At 37.8% G+C, this 16,611-nt stretch overlaps 2 protein-coding genes and 1 pseudogene across 2 annotated transcripts; 1 reads left to right on the forward strand and 2 right to left on the reverse strand.

The window, feature by feature from the left end:
* Nucleotides 1-751: 751 nt before the first annotated feature.
* On the reverse strand, nucleotides 752-3,249 carry LOC126600004 (glutaredoxin). Its single transcript, XM_050266499.1, has 4 exons — nucleotides 2,619-3,249; nucleotides 2,332-2,420; nucleotides 1,107-1,205; nucleotides 752-984 (listed from the first exon to the last, which is right to left on the reverse strand). Exons 1-4 carry the CDS (start codon nucleotides 2,717-2,719, stop codon nucleotides 911-913), a joined length of 363 nt encoding a protein of 120 aa, XP_050122456.1. The 5' UTR covers nucleotides 2,720-3,249; the 3' UTR covers nucleotides 752-910.
* Nucleotides 3,250-10,311: 7,062 nt separating this feature from the next.
* On the forward strand, nucleotides 10,312-10,866 carry LOC126599144 (uncharacterized mitochondrial protein AtMg00810-like). The gene has a single exon (XM_050265482.1). The coding sequence runs from the start codon at nucleotides 10,312-10,314 to the stop codon at nucleotides 10,864-10,866; it is 555 nt and encodes a 184-aa protein (XP_050121439.1).
* A 715-nt stretch (nucleotides 10,867-11,581) lies between these two features.
* Nucleotides 11,582-12,735, reverse strand: LOC126598665 (uncharacterized; annotated as a pseudogene).
* Between the last annotated feature and the right edge of the window lie 3,876 nt (nucleotides 12,736-16,611).

A 16,611-nucleotide genomic window follows, 5' to 3' on the forward strand; every position in this document is an offset into this window, starting at 1 on the left:
GTTCGTCACTGGGTTTTGTACTGATAACGATAACATCGATATCTTCATCTATAGTATTACTAGTTGATAAAACTATCGATATTTGTATATGTAATATTGATACAAGTATTAATAGGACGTTGATACATTTTAATATGGACATATTATCCACCAATGTACTGATAACGATAACATCGATTTCTGTATCTATAGTATTGATAGTTGATAAAACTATCGATATTTGTATATGTAATAAAAATACAAATATTAATAAGACGTTGATACATTTTGATATTGACATATTATCCACCAATGTTATTTACCGACACCATAGCGACAATATTCTTTCACAAAACAAAGACTTGTGCTGCCGAGTCTTCAAATGTTAGGCCGACTCTAAGCAGGCGTTTGAACTTTGGACCTGCATAATTAGAGGGCCGCACCTCCTTGTACAACTCAAACTCTACCACTCTTTTGAGGCCCTAAATCAACGATGCCAAACTTGCAAAAGCACAAGTGGTTTTATGACAGAATCCACCCAATATGTGTCTCAATATCTTGTCCCTCCCAAGTCCCAACCATCCCTATCAGATATACTACTGTATCAGAGATGATATACATCTCCAAATCTTGTCCCCTCCCAACCATCCCTATCAAATATACTGCCGTATTCAAGTAGCGTATAGACTTACGCTGGTATTTGCCAATCTCAGTTGTGTGCTCAGCATTTTCAGTTTGAAACGAAAGAAGTAGTCAAATTCACAACGGAAACTTGGCAGAAAAACGACGACTTTTCAAGCACAACGATTCAAGTAGCTACATTATTTTCATCAAACTATTATTACATTGTTCATGTAGGTCCGTTTCTTCAACCCAGATGTAGGAATATGGGTATGTTTAGTTTCACCTCTTCATTCGCGGGACAAAGTCGTTACTTGGAGGCAAGGGCACCGGCTTCAGTGAGAAGGGGCACAAGCTGACCTGCATTGTGCTTCTCCAAAACAGCTGTACGATCCAAAAAAAGTAAATTACTATTTGAAAAACAACTAAATTGAGATGAATTGAGGGGTCTTTTTTTGATATCATATTGCAGTAAACATGGAATAAGCAAGAATATATGCACTTACAGTCACAACCACCAACATGTTTTCCCCCGATAAACACGCTAGGTACAGTCGTTTGCCCAGTCCACTGCGCTAGAGCTGCTTGCATTTCACCTCCATCAACTTCAAAAATCAAACATGACTTCCTTAGTAATTTGGTATTACGAGTTTAGGGGTAGCTTAGCATTAGAAACTTCTTATAACACCAATCAGAAGAAGATTCTCAGTTTACTTGTCATGACACTGAATTAGCATTTACCCGTTTCGGGTTTCAATTTCTTAGGAATGGACTAGGCACTATAACAATAACTAGTTGAAGAAGTCGAGGTTCCACAGTATAGCCCAACTATTTATAAGCACATGCAAAGTCCCTCATTTTCCAATGTGGGATTGATACTCTCAACACTAGTGTTGTAAAAAACAGCTCAGTTGGAGAAAGAAACCCGTCAACTATCGACTTATCATGTTCTAATTGATTCTTAGTTGCAATATTCCTTTGATGCACTTGTCCCATTGCAAAGTACGAAGGGTGCTTTTAGTATTGGGTTTGAAGCTTTTTCTTTAAGTTGTAATCTTATAAAGGGCTTCTATGTGAAAAACCCTTTCACTGCTTTAGGACTCAAAATTTACGTTGCTGGAATGTTCTGCAAAGTCATCAAAATTTGTTCTAAATGTTGATGACTTGTTTGGACTTTTGATTCCTTTGTCATATCCTTAATCCTTACTCCTTTAAGAATAAAGACTTCAACAACAACAACAACAACAAAGCATTTTCCCACTAAGTGGGGTTAGCTGTATGAATCCTAGAACGCCATTGCACTCGGTTTTGTGTCCCGTCTTCCGTTAGATCCAAGTATTCTAAGTCTTTTCTTAGAGTCTCTTCCAAAGTCCTTTTAGGTTTTCCTCTACCCCTTCGGCCCTGAACCCCTGTCCTGTAATCGCATATTCTAACCGGAGCGTCAGTAGACCTTCCTTTCACAGGAATAAAGACTTCAAATTTATATTTTTTATAAAGACTTCAAATTTATATTTTTTATGAGCTACTAACTCAGTTAGGATTATAATTTGAATAAATTAAAGACTCCCAGACTATTAAGTTCTTAATTGTGCATTGAACCTTGTTAAAATCTTATTAAATCCATATGATTTACTCTATTTTCTTAAAGTTGATGGTCCAGTAATGAAATTGGAAAATAAATTCTACCAAATCACAAACAAAAACTAATAAAAAGGATAAAGGGAGACTTACTTCCCTCATCCAATTCAATGACCTTGAAAGTTGCTCCAAGCTGAGTGAGCAGCTGCTTCACCCTCTTGCAATAACCACAGTAAGTTTTACTGCCAGCAACAACAAACAACACAACACATCAAATTATTAAGCAAAGCAAATGAATTTTTTTTTAACAACAAATTGGATTAATCACCTAATTAATTGGCACAAAAAACACATTTAATTCCACAATTTATCTGTAAGAAAAAGAAAGAAATACATGAAATTGGTAAATTGGGTGATGAGAAATTAAAAGAAAAACAAACCTGAAAACCACAACTGGGTTGGAGTTGACGATGTTTTTGACCTTGGTGAGCGCCATTTCTAGCTGTTCCTCGCTGATACTCTTGGTGAACAGTGAACCCATTTGACCCCTTTTTATATGCGATTTGAAAGAGAGAGAGAGAGAGCGAGGGAGATGTGTTTGCTTGGTGTCGAGAGATTACAAGAACAGAGAGGGAGGGAAGAGCACAGGTGTTGGAATCAGATCAGTTGTGATTTCATCAGCTTCGCCGATCAACGAGACAGAGCGAGGAACTCGATTCGGTAATTGCAATTTGGATGTTGCTTTTGTCTCTGTCGTTTTCTTAGCGACACCGTAATCGGTGATGCCTTTAACTCCGTCGTTTTCGCTTAAGGCGAAAGCCACTAGTTATAATATATTTATATTATCCTAATTTGAAATGAGTTTAAACGGAACGCAATGGATTAGAGCATCTGAAAGGCAATGAAATTATTCTTATTATTCACTTTAAATAGAAATGGTATTTGTGCAGGTTCACTCGTTTAAGAGGTGAAAGGGCAAGGTAAAGACGATTACTATTCACATACATGTATATGTTTTATATTTTATTGGTAACAAGAGGATTTGGAAGGTAGAAATTTATATAAGAGATTGTAGCAAAAATAATATTGAGTTGTGGTGTGGAAAATGAAGAATATGGTAGGGTATTTATAGAAAAAAAATTTGGTTATTTTTTGTTTTTTCAAAATTTTTGTTTTTTTTAATGTTTTATCGTAAGAATAATCTTGATGGTTGATGTTCAAAATTATTGCCGTTGGATGGCAGGATCTACCCATCTGGCAGTTGCAGAAGAAAGGACACTTTTTTTTAACCCCTTGAAATCCAACAGCTCGGATTGAAAGGCAAAGAGTCATTTGGCTCTGTGCGGCACCATGCGGGGGGGTTAGGGGTGGGGTGGGGGGCTTTGTTTCCAGACGTCAGTCAATCTAATTAGGGTTGGGTTCGATTGACAAATTGTGCCAAATTCTTTGTGCTACCAGCTAACCATATATACATAATTACCGAAAATCATCTATCGCCAACCAACCGTTCTCTTGCGATTGCCGAAAATCGGTTTAGCCAAAACCGTTGGCTGGTTTGGTTGGTAAATGGCACAACCGGCAGTAGCAATTGATATAATACAAATTATTTAATAGTTCACAAACTTCGTAAGCATATATAGAATGTCATAGTTTCATAAGGCAAGAAACAACTACTATCGTACATGCCATTTTAATAAGGCAGCAAGCACAAGGTAACAAGCAGAAAATGATATCATATATACACAAACTATTATAATTTAAATATAATCAAATCACATTAATTCGAACCTTGTAAGCATCATTCATATAGAATGGAAATCAAATCATTTGTGCAATCTGTTATGGGAGAGCAGGTCACCAGCGCAGTGGCTGTTGATTCGTCAATGACCTTGCAGTTAGGCTTCTGCTGGAGATGCTCTTACAGAGAAAATATAATGGGTTTTACACACCTCTTTTTACCTCCCATATATTTTTGTTAATTTTTGTCTCTTAATTTTCTTCAATTCATTTTGTCTCTCAATCTTCTTCAATTCATTTGATCCAAACTACCAGAATAATTTATCATTCGCAAAGCCACATGATTTCGCACTTGGTAGACGAAACAACCCTTTAACTTGGCACGTTTCAAACAATTAACAAACTCATGACCAAATTGAAAGTTCAAAAGGCAAATTGTGATAAGACGGACATTACTAAAGTTTTTCTTCCAGATGGCATTTAATTTTTTTAATTTTTTTTTCAAGTCCTGTGTGCACATAGTGACACTGTTTGTATGTTAATATTCCGCTTAATGTACGAAACGATGTCTTAAGATTATCAATCATTCATACAAAAACAAAACAGAAAGGTGAGAGAGTGAACCCACCAATCCTTGTTAGAATCACGAGTTATGTGATTTCTGTCAACTATACATTATCTGTTGAGACTTGAGATACAAGCAATTGCAAAACAATTTGGAACATATTTTGCTGTTGGGAAAACTCCTCTCTTTTCTCTCTCTCTCACTTGGATGCAAAAATAGCCTCTAAATCTTTGTACAACCCTCTTGGTTTTGATTTGTAATCAATAGAAGAATTCGGAGTTGAGGAGCTCTCGCCCCCTTTCGCACTCCAAAACCCGCTCCATCTGGTTCGGGTGTGACTGCTCGAAACTCTTCCCAAAACAGTCAGATTAAGGATTGTTTACCTTCCGAAAGTCACGAATGAGAGAGCAAACAACAAAATGCATGTTGATTGGGTTCTAGTTTAAGGAAATAAACGGGTTATGACTCGATGCTGATATCCAATTACTCGTCTGTATATACTAAAACATGAAATAGAAAATCTAAGCAAATCTAAAGATGTTTCGACTCCTGCCAATGGTAAAACTTAGAGAAACGAGGGCGCAAAAGAAACAGTTCTAGAGTAAAAAGTACCTCTAACTAGAGCAGCAGAGGCCTCATTAATGCAAGACAATGCAAGTATTACAAGAAATATCTCAAATCTGGAGAATGTGAATGCTCCATAACATCCCCGTTTCTCAGAATTCTTCCTCATTTTCAGGATAAAAAGGACTAAAGGACGTAACAGAATCAAACTTCCACAAATCACAGCTAACCAGAACATCGTTCTATCAAAATTCCTCCACCTACACGGGAAACAAAATCTTTAAAAAGATAACTCGTTCTTTCATACTTCAACCTGAGGTTTAACACAAGAACTACTGATTTTGTGTTTATTCCTCCCACTTTGAAGTATATCCGTTTTGGTAACATATGTACATAATGACTACCGTTAACTTACCTGTTAACATTATAAGGATTGGAGAGATCTTCAGCTTCGGGTTTAATATTTTCACTGTCCAACTGAACAATGCAATTATCATAATTATAGCCACTGTATACTAATAGAAACCGCTGTTTACTGGAAGGGCCAATGTTTATCACCTCAAAAAACAAGAGAACTGCGTCATCACTTGAAGGAAGACATTCATATAAATTTATCATCGGAAAACTTGAACACATTAGTTTATTGTTCCTTTATATAAATATATATATTTCTCCCTCTATTTCTTTAGTTTACAAAGCTCATGTATAGTGAAGGTGCCTTTCCACTGGAAATATCCCAGTAAAGCAGGACCCCCCCCCCTTTTTCCTGTTTCAAGGTTGCTGTCCAATCTTAGCAATTAGTAAAGTGTTAGTTGCTTAATCTTAAGACAACTAGAACCTGAAGTAATTAATAGAAAAACAAAATGATTAATTCAAACTCCACTGAGAACAATCGTAGAAGCAAAAGCAGACCATGTTTCATGGGTTCCTGTCTTAGCTTTAGTTAAGAAAGTAGTAACCATGTTCATTGTTTAATCTTAACATAGCCAGAACTTGAATTTCTCGTATTAACTTAATCGAGAAAAGATAGATAGTATTGAAAGACCTCTGGTTACTTAGGGTTCCTCATGTTTAGGGTTTCTCGGTATTATTCGGGTAATAGGGTTCGTGTTAACCCTATTAGTGTTTTACCTAGTTAATAGCCGTTTAATTTCTTCTTGTTCTTATCAACTTGTATAAGGGTCGTATCTTGTTGTCAACTCCTTAATCCAAGGAGATTAGTTATGTTCCTTATGCTGGCTGTTTAGCATGATTCAAGGAGATTTGGGATAGGTAACTTGAGTGTTCAGTGTAGTTTGCAACTCACTCAAACTCCCCTATATATTTGTAACCTGTGTATGCTCTTATCATGATTTCCATAATAAAATCAGAAACTTCAAAAGTCAACATGTTATCAAAGTGGGCATCATTTTGAGCCTGTCTCTGTATATCTCACTTGTTGTGATTTTCCTTCAACAAAAATATGGCTGATGAGAATTCAGAGGATGAAAGCACCATTGCTTCTCATTCTGCTCACATCTCTGAAATGGATATCAATCCAAATCAACGACTCAGTTCAGTGTTACTGAATGAGTTTAATTATTTGTCATGGGCAAGAGATGTTAGTCTTGTGCTTGGTGGAAGATCCAAACTTGGTTTCATCAATGGCAGTCATCCTACTCCTAAAGTTACTTCTCCAAAATATGAAGGGTGGCTTTGTAAAGATCAATTGGTTATGTCATGGTTGCTTAATTCCATGGAAAGGAAAATTGCTGAAATCTTCAACTATTCCGAGTCATCTCTCACTCTCTGGACAACTGTGAAGGAGATGTATGGTAATCAAAACAACTCTGCACACATCTTTCAACTCAAGAAGGATATCTCCAACATTCAACAAGAAGGTAAAACTTTTGTTCAACATCTTGGTTCTCTGAGAAGCATGTGGAATGAAATGGATGTCTACAGACCTCACACAACTGATCCCATGGTGCTTCTTAAAAGAACTGAAGAAGATAAAAAATTTCAATTGTTGTCTAGCTTGAGCTCAAAATATAAGGATTTGAGAAGTCATATCCTTATGAATCCTAAGCTACCATCCTTCACTAGCATTTGTGCAACCATCCAACATGAGGAAGTAAGAAGAAAAGTCATGAACAGTGGTACAAAATCCAATGTGACTAAAGCTAGGGCTTATCTAACAAATGAAAAAAGGTACAAAGGAAAAAACCTTTATCTGAAGTGCCTACACTGTGACAACATCGAGCATGTAAGAGATAAGTGATGGATCCTGCATCCAGAGCTCAAGCATGAATTCATGAAGGATAAGACTGCACATAAGACAAGTCGAGCATATTCTCTTGCCAACAGTTCATTGCAAATCCTGTTACTCTTATAAATGAGTTTACAGCCTATTTCCAACAGGAGAAAGGAAGGGAAGATCGAGCTGTTGACCATGAAGATAGAAGTGCCACTGCATTGTTGGGCAAGTTTGTAGGTTTTTTGGCCGATGTTGATCGCTTACCTCAACAAGACATGAAAGGTATCGTGAATGCTTTCAAAACTACTCTTAAAATCAATGAGTTGCATGATTTTTGGGTTGCAGATTCAGGTGCTACAGATCATATGACTAATCAAGTGTCAAACTTGCATAAATTTGAGAAACTTCATAAACCATCACATGTGTCTGTAGCTAATGGTGATGGTGCTAGGATTGTAGGAAATAGAAAAATTCACTTGATATCAGACCAAATAGAGTTTATGGCCTTATATGTTCCTTCATTTCCATTCCAACTTCTCTCAGTAGGAAAAATCACAAATTCCTTAAACTATTTAGACCTAGTTTGGGAGTGAGGTGCTTAAAAAAAAAGCACCCATGAAAAAAAGCTGTGAGAGTTTTAAGTGTTTGGTAAACTGAAAAAAAAAGGCTTATTTTGAAAGCTGCTGTGAGAATAAGCTGAAATCAAAGGAAAAAACTGAAGCTGTTATTTACAACTTTAGAAAACTGGTTTTTTTTCAAAGCACACGGAGCTACAGTGCTTCTTTAATGAAAAGACCCACTATTAGACTGCTTTTTTTTTTTCCAAAAGCACTTTTACAAAAAAATTTACCAAACACTCTGTTGATTTATTTCACAGCCGTTTATTCTCACAGCATAGCCGCTTATTCTCACAGCAGTTTTTTTTCAAAGCACAGCAATACCAAACCAGCCCTTAGCCATTTTTTCAGGATTATGTCACCAAAAGGACGATTGGTGAGGGTTTTACCTAGATGGTCTCTATTACATATCGAAAAGCTTTCCTAGTGGATTCTAAGCCAAGTCTAAGTTCATCCATGCCTCCATTCAAGATCATTCCTTATGGCACCAACGACTAACTCACAATTCTCAACATGTTTTGTCAACCTTGTTTCCCGACTTAGGCAAAGAACAAATTCACTGTGAAACTTGCCATATGTCAAAGGCAACTAGACTACCTCTAGGTTCATCTTTGTCTAGAGGCTTTTCATCTTTTTAAACTTGTACACTCTGATATATGGGGACCAACTAGTGAATCTTCTGATGGTTACAAATATTTCATAACCCTTGTTAATGATTATTCAAGAGCCACTTGGTTATATTTGTTAAAATCAAAGAGTGAAGTGATGGAAGTGTTTAAGAACTTTCATAACCTTGTTAAAAATCATTTTTCCTTTCAAATCAAAACTCTAAGGTCTAATAATGGCACCGAATACATGTCCCAAGTCATGACTCGATATTTAAGCTACAATGGCATCATGCATCAAACTAGTTGTATTGGCACACCCCAACAAAATGGTATTGTCGAGAGAAAAAATCGAGATCTTCTTGAAAAAACTAGGGCCATAATGTTCCAAATGAATGTACCAAAACAATTTTGGTCTCAAAGTGTTATGGCAGCAGCTTACCTGATCAACAGGTTACCTAGTAGGGTTTTGGGGTTCAAATCACCAATGGAAATGGTCAACAATAGAAAAGTGGACTTGTCACACCTTAAAGTCTTTGGATGCATTTGTTTTATCCATACTCAACCCTTGCATCAAGACAAACTAGATCCTAGGGCAACCAAATGTATTTTCCTTGGTTACTCGTCCACACAAAAAGGATACAAATGTTACAATCCATAACTTAAGAGATTAATTGTTTCCAAGGATGTTAGATTTCATGAAACTAACCCTTATTACAGCAAATCTCTGGATAGTACAAGTCAGGGGGAGTGTTTCTTGGACCTTTTTCCATTGCCAAAGACTGAGATACTTGCCACTGAAGTCACTCAATCTAAGGCAATAGTGTTTGCACATCACACAAAGTTCCATGCTGAAACTAACCAACCAGATTCAAGTGGTGACACCAACACTTCTGTTGAAGATGAATCTCTCCACAGCGTTGCACCTGAGGAATCTCCATACGAGTCTCTTTCTGTTGCGCCTCGACGAAATCCCATTCGTGAAAGACATTATCCAGCAAGACTGCAAGACTTTGTCACTTACAAGCCAAGGTATCCATTGTCCAACTTTGTGTCCTATCAAAAACTGTCATCTAAATACGCCGTTTTTCTTTGTAATGTATCTGAGCATGTTGAGCCTCAATCATTTCAAGAAGCAAATCATTCACAGGTTTGGCAGCAAGATATACAATATGAACTGCATGCCCTTAATCAATATAAAACTTGGAGCATTGTGACACTGCCCAAGGGAAAGAAGACAATAGGTTGTAAGTGGATATACAAGGTTAAATTTAACTCAGATGGATCCATAAAAAGACACAAGGCAAGATTAGTGGCTCGTGGCTTTACTCAAACATTTGATATGGACTACAAGGAAACCTTTGCTCATGTTGCAAAGATGAACTCAGTGAGAGTACTCATTTCAGTTGTTGTTAACAAAGGGTGGCCTATGTATCAAATGGATGTAAAGAACGCCTTTTTACATGGTGATCTTGAAGAAGAAGTCTACATGAGATTACCCCCAGGTCATCCTCAAAGTCATGAACCTGATGTTGTGTGTAAATTGCACAAATCAATTTATGGTCTTAAACAGTCACCAAGAGCTTGGTATGCCAAGCTCAGTTCAATCCTTACAAGTGTTGGTTTTAAAAGAAGCAATGCAGACTTTTCATTGTTTGTGCGCACAGGAACTGCTGGGAAATTAATAATCCTCGTATATGTAGATAATTTGATCATTACATGAGACAATTCTAAAGAAATAAAGGAGCTCAAGCATTCACTACAACAATGTTTTGCAATCACTTACTGAGATATTTTCTTGGCATAGAAATGGCAACCTCTCACAAGGGTTTCTTTCTCAGCCAGCGGAAGTATGTTCTGGATCTTCTCAAGGAAGCAAACATGAGTGATGCTAAACCTGTCTATACACCTCTTGACATCAAGCTCAAACTTAGCTTAGAGGGGCAACCACTTCTAAACATAAGCTATTATCAGCGACTTGTTAGTAAGTTGATATATTTGACTATTACAAGGCCTGACATAGCTTATTCAGTAAGCATTGCTAACCAATTTATGCACTCTCCCACGATGGAGCATTTTAATCTTCTTAAAAGAATACTTCGGTACCTAAAAAGTTTAGTGGGTCGTGGCATAATCATGAAGAAGAATGAGAGCTCTCAGATCACAGGTTATTATGATGCTGATTGGGCTGGCAACTTTATTGATCGTAAGTCTACAACGGGGTATTGCACGTTTGTGGAAGGTAACCTTGTTACATGGAAAAGTAAAAAGCAAACAGTCGTTGCAAGATCAAGTACTGAAGCTAAATATCGAGCCATGGCATCTACTGTGTGTGAACTAATATGGCTGAAAGGTCTACTGTGACTTTGGTGTCTTCACTCCTCAATCCATGTCCCTTTTTTGGGACAACCAGTTAGCAATGCACATTGCTTCCAACCCCGTCTCCCACGAGAAAACCAAGCACATTGAAGTTGTCTGTCACTACGTTCGTGCACAAGTACAATCACATGTCATCAAAACTCATTTTGTCAGGAGCTACGATTAACTTGCAGACTTATTCACCAAACCATTAGCCTCCCATCAATTTCAAAAGCTTCTTGGCAAGCTTGGATCCATCAACCTTCTGGATCCAGCTTGAAGGGGAGTATTGAAAGACCTCTGGTTACTTAGGGTTCCTCATAATTAGGGTTTCTTGGTATTATCTGGGCAATAAGGTTTTTGTCAACCCTATTAGTGTTTTACCTAGTTAATAACCATTTATTTTCTTCTTGTTCTTATCAACTTGTATAAGGTTTTATCTTGTTGTCAACTCTTTAATCCAAGGAGCTTAGTTATGTTCCCTATGCTGGTTGTTTAGCATGATTCAAGGAGATTTGGGATAGGTAACTTGAGTGTTGAGTGTAGTTTACAACTCACTCAAACTCCCCTATATATTTGTAACCTGCGTATGCTCTTATCATGATTTCCATAATAAAAATCAGAAACTTCAAAAGTCAACAGATAGGTTCCATGACTAATCCGTACCTAATGAGGTGCGAATGCAGAATCCCCGAAAGTGACACCATTTGGATCGTTCCCAGCTCAACTAAAGTGATGTACTCAAATGGAAAAACCTTGCGAATTGCTTTCCGGTGTCCATATCCGAAGAAGCCGGTCATAAAACGAGCAAGTAGCAACTAAAGTGCTATTCTTTTTGCCTTCATTGAGTGATTTGTCTGTGTGCCAGTCAGCTCCATATGCAAATGACTCATGCTTGCTGTATGTTTCAATCACTTCGGTATTATCCTCATTATTGTTGACAATCGAAAACCCGTTGTGCATACAAGGTGTCAATACGAGACCAGCTGCAAAAGGATGGAACTTGATTCTCCACACTCCTCCCCCTAAGCAAATAGAGGCTTCATTAACAGGTTTTTTATATTGATCTTACATCCCACACCCTCAGGTACTCATCATAGCTACCAGTAACTACGTTATTCGTGTCATTGGGATTTTTGGCTATGCAGCAAACTCCCATTGTGTGGGCCTTTGTGTTCTGAAATGCCAAGTTGGAAGGACCGTCCTGCAAATCCCAGCATTTGAATTTGCAGTCATCTGAACCAGTTTACCAACTGGGGCTGGTGGATATCAAATGAAGTTGTCCAAACCTCAAAATCGTGCGCATTCCACATTTCGTTTGTCTCAAGTTGGGATTCCCGGATTGAACCATCTGAAAGCCCCACGGTGATAGACGTCGTTGAAGGGTTCCAATCTAGGAAAAGGCACATGGAATGACTGATCTTTTCATAAGTTATCTCTTTCAAATAAAACCCTGCACCAAAATTTCACAACACTTTAGCATATTGAAAACCCTAAAATGTTTTCATTGCTTACTACTCAAGGAACACATAAGCATTCCATTCCTTGAGCTTCATCTGAGCACGACTCTAGACCGTGAATTCTCAAGTAACCATCAACGTAGGCTTGAGCAAGAAGAGACTCACACTGTCTCCAACTGGGTTCCACTTAGTATTGAAAATACCCGCTGTTTCAATCCGCTGAAACAAATCAAGCCGACCCAATTCAGCACCAACGTTAAAAAGTGATATCCTTCCAGCTCGGCTCGGCTGATCACCCTCTTGCAGTATGTATGTTGAAGCTGTCAGAACATGGCGGCACCTGTCGTGGGGACAAAACTCTACAGCGTCGGCATTGCCCTCCAAATTACAACGTGCCACATCCATTCCCGGATTACTTTCGAACAAATTAGATACTCATGTTGAGGAAAAACTTAGAGTACACAACTCTAACACAAGTGTTGGCAAGACAACACAAGTAAACAAATTACTTGTATTACACTCACAAAATATTACAACACAACAAACTCTCAAGGACACACTTGAGAAGCAATGACACTCACTCACTTTGTAGAGACAAACTCTAGACCACTCACATTCCTACAAGACTATTCTTGCTTCTCACTCTCACTTGGCTGCTTACTACTTCTTTACAAGCTTACTTGATTGTTGCTTGTTTGATTGCTTACTTATATTACAACATACATACATATTTATAGTGAGGTTTGCCGACTAACTAAGTCGGTTAACATGGCTTAAATTCATCCTAGCCACAAACTTAGTTATTCTAGATTATTCCAGCCTATTAAGTCGGTGGACTTGCTTTTCCACCCAAACACTAATCGTTGCACTTTGGCTAGAGTTTTCTAGCATATTCTTAATATGCATGCACCTTTTATACATGCATCACCATCCAAACAACTTGCTAGAATTATCTAGCATTTCCTAGCATGCATCGGCCACCTTCAATATTACTTACTAGAATCTTCTAGCACAATCCCATGCATGTTTGAACTAGAACAATCTAGTTTCTTTATAGCAACTGATCTTAATGGGCTGGTGTTGATCTTTAACACTCCCCCTCAACACCAGCTCATTCTTTTCTTCTCATTGAGTCGATATTTTATCTTGAACACCTATTTGCATGATATGGGTTTCACATCTCTTGGCCTTGCCACTGGATCCCAAGTTTGACATTTCTTTAACGCATCGACCTCTTCTTCTAGCTTTATGCCACTCAGAGTTTTGTGATGCTTCGTTAAGCATCTCAGCTTCAACTGCTTCTTCTACTATGGTTGCGTTGGCGTATTTGGGATTTGACTTTGGTATTTTCGTTGACCTCATCAGTTGTGATTGTGGACTTGATACTTCCACTTCACTAGGTCTTACTTCTCTTGGTGGTTGATACACACCTACTTGCCAATGACTCTTAGGTACTTCTTGCTTGACATCGTCACCATCAAGCAATTCCTCGAGCTCATCTGGACTCGATTGGATTTGGGCAGCTTGGTCTCCCATTTTCTCCTGCAACATATCTTTAATCTCTCTTGAGTCAGGCAACACTTCATTTTTTTAGCACCACCAAAAAGATGCTTCAGCGTCTTATTCTTTCTCCATAACTAGATATGTTACGACATCCCAATCATCTTCACTTTTCTTCTTTGAGTTGACAACGTTACTTTCTGCATGCTTTTTGAACTAGCAATCCTTCGCCATGTGGCCCTTCTTTCCACAATTGTAGCACTTACCCTCAAACCTTTTATTGTTTTGGGACTGACCACGGTTGTCGTGATACGATGGAGCTCCCCCTGGTCGAGAAATCCCTCTTCTTTGATGACCTTTCGCCTTGTCACCATTTATTTTAGATCCACCATGAGCATGGTGCTTAAAGCTGCCTTTACTTTTGGTGTAGAGCGTTTCCTCTTCACCTTTTAACGAGACCCCTCCCATTTGCTTTGCCAAAGCTTCTTGATCAGCAAGCAAATTCTCAAACTCAACAAGTGATGGTTGGGTCGGCCATCCTTGTACAGCGGCAATGAAACCTCGATATTCGGGTCTCAATCCATGGATAATTATTCTTTTTATCTTGGATTCTACAATGGCAACACTAGGATCTAATTCAGAAATTTCACGGCAAATAGACTTTACCTTGTGGAAATATTCGGCAATCGTCATGTCTCGTTGAGCCACCGATAACAACTCATTCTCGAAAAGCTGCAGTCTTGTATCGTTCCTCTTTGAAAAGAGTGTGGTGAAGGTGTCCCACGCTTCTTTTGGTGTCTTGGCCTTCCATATGTGCTCCAACATGTCATCTTCAACTGTGGTTTTTATGGCAAACATGGCCTTACCTGCCTTGATCTTCCACTTCCTCAAAGTGCAGCTGGTGTCTTCATCTGGCTGCATAACTTCATTACTGCCGACGACATCCCAAAGATCTTGGCCTTGTAGGTAAGACTCCATACACATCGCCCATGTGTTGTAATTTTTGTTGTTCAACTTCTTGATTCCTCCAACAACTTGAAGGTCTCCCATCGTGTCGGCAGAGCTTCGATAAGCCGAACAAGATTAACCAATAATCTTGCGAAGTACTAAACTTCTCACGATTCTCAAAAGCTTCAATAGAGACGGTCCCTGATCGTACCGCACTGATACCAATTTGTTGGGGCTTAAAAAGACTTCACTACTTTGGAGATGTTTATCTCACAAAGAAGAATGTAATGCAGCGAAATTCATAGGCAAGAGAAAGAAAGAACACTCAAAATTTTTACACAAGATTTTTTATTCACTCACAAACTAGTACAAGAGGAAACACTCAAACACTCTTAGAAGCTTTGTTGCTTCTTCTCACTTCTCACTACTTGCTCTCTTGGTTGTTTCAAATGGTGTGGATGCCTTCTCCTTTTATAGGCATGGATGGAACCTTGGAGAAGCATGGAAATATCATGCTAGATATATCTAGACAATTCCACTACCTTCCTATACTAGAATTATCAACACTAATCTTGTATGTTGGTGGAATCCTCACCATTCTTCTAGACTCTTCCACCAACTTGAACTTTGCTAGAATTCTCTAGCATGTGCATAGATCTTTCTTTGTGTATGGGCTAGATCCATTATCTTTGGGCCAAGACAAGATTACAATTCAACAACTCATTCATCGATTCAAAACTACTTAGGCATTTCGTCAAACAATAATCACCTTACAGGCATAACTTGAAGGGATTATAATTTGTGTAAAGGTGTGGGCTTCGACCAAAATTAGATTCACAATTTAAATAGAAGAAGATGTTACCTTTGTTTGTTGGCGGCTGCAAAAGCCGGTGAGTATTTGAATTAACAGAGATTTTTAGTGTGACCGGAACACGAGTATAAAAACAATTTCCCACCACTTGTATAAAAACACGTGGTGTACCATCCGTGTTCCAGTCACAAGAAAAATTTTCTGAAAATAAACGAAGTTTGGGTTGTGTTTGGTGTGTGTGTTTTGTTACGCGGAGAGTGCGGACACAACTTAAGGAAAAAACCGGTAACCTCAAACACAGCTCAAAAAAAAAAAAAATATTAGTCCTTTTGGATTTTCAAATCAAATTTATGTTTCGTCCTCTTTTATTGATTACCTGTTGACAAAGGATTCGTGATTATGCCATTTTTTTTAGTATTTAAAGCTAATGCATTCATATTATAAACCCATTTCATCAAAATAATTTCTTGAGCAAAGATACAAATGAGAAATAAAGGATAATATAATTCATCAATTGTTATTGCTTTCCTTGTTTCCATTAGAATGTGTTAGGAATCTAGGATTAGATACTCTATCGTTGCTTGTTTAACTAATATTTTATCACGGACCATCTCTAATTAGTGGTGGATCCAGAATTTTTTCGGGTGGTCCCAATCTAAAAGCTCTAAAAAAATTAGATAAAAATAATATTGAAAAATTAAACGATAAACTACAAATTTTTCATTCCTAATCTTTGTACAAACAACGTTACAAGCTACAAAGACTAAATGTAGTTTACGTGCTACATACTACAGTTTGGGACATTTTCAAAATGAAACACAAGGTTTTAACTTTAGCTTTTTCTACCTAAATGTTTTTATTTTAGTTTTCATGACTTGTTTAAAATGAAGCAAAACACAAGTAGTGGATTGTCCTAGTGGTTAAGGTTTTCCTCTTCAACTCATTGTGTCCAAGGTCAAGCTTTTCCCGCTCTCTTATTGTAAATCAAGTGTAGAATTATCATCTTTAATTAAAAAAAACAAAGCAAACAAA

Source organism: Malus sylvestris, chromosome 14, assembly GCF_916048215.2.
Source record: "Malus sylvestris chromosome 14, drMalSylv7.2, whole genome shotgun sequence".
NCBI classification, from domain to species: domain Eukaryota; kingdom Viridiplantae; phylum Streptophyta; class Magnoliopsida; order Rosales; family Rosaceae; genus Malus; species Malus sylvestris.

Bases quoted from the DNA above. Each gene is read 5' to 3' on its own strand.
- LOC126600004 (XM_050266499.1), bottom strand. From the start codon at position 2,719: ATGGGTTCACTGTTCACCAAGAGTATCAGCGAGGAACAGCTAGAAATG. The intron at 2,421-2,618 runs GTTTGTTTTTCT...TGTTGCTGGCAG, and splicing joins AACCCAGTTGTGGTTTTCAG to TAAAACTTACTGTGGTTATT. The intron at 1,206-2,331 runs GTAAGTCTCCCT...TGATTTTTGAAG, and splicing joins CATTGAATTGGATGAGGGAA to TTGATGGAGGTGAAATGCAA.
- LOC126599144 (XM_050265482.1), top strand. From the start codon at position 10,312: ATGGCAACCTCTCACAAGGGTTTCTTTCTCAGCCAGCGGAAGTATGTT.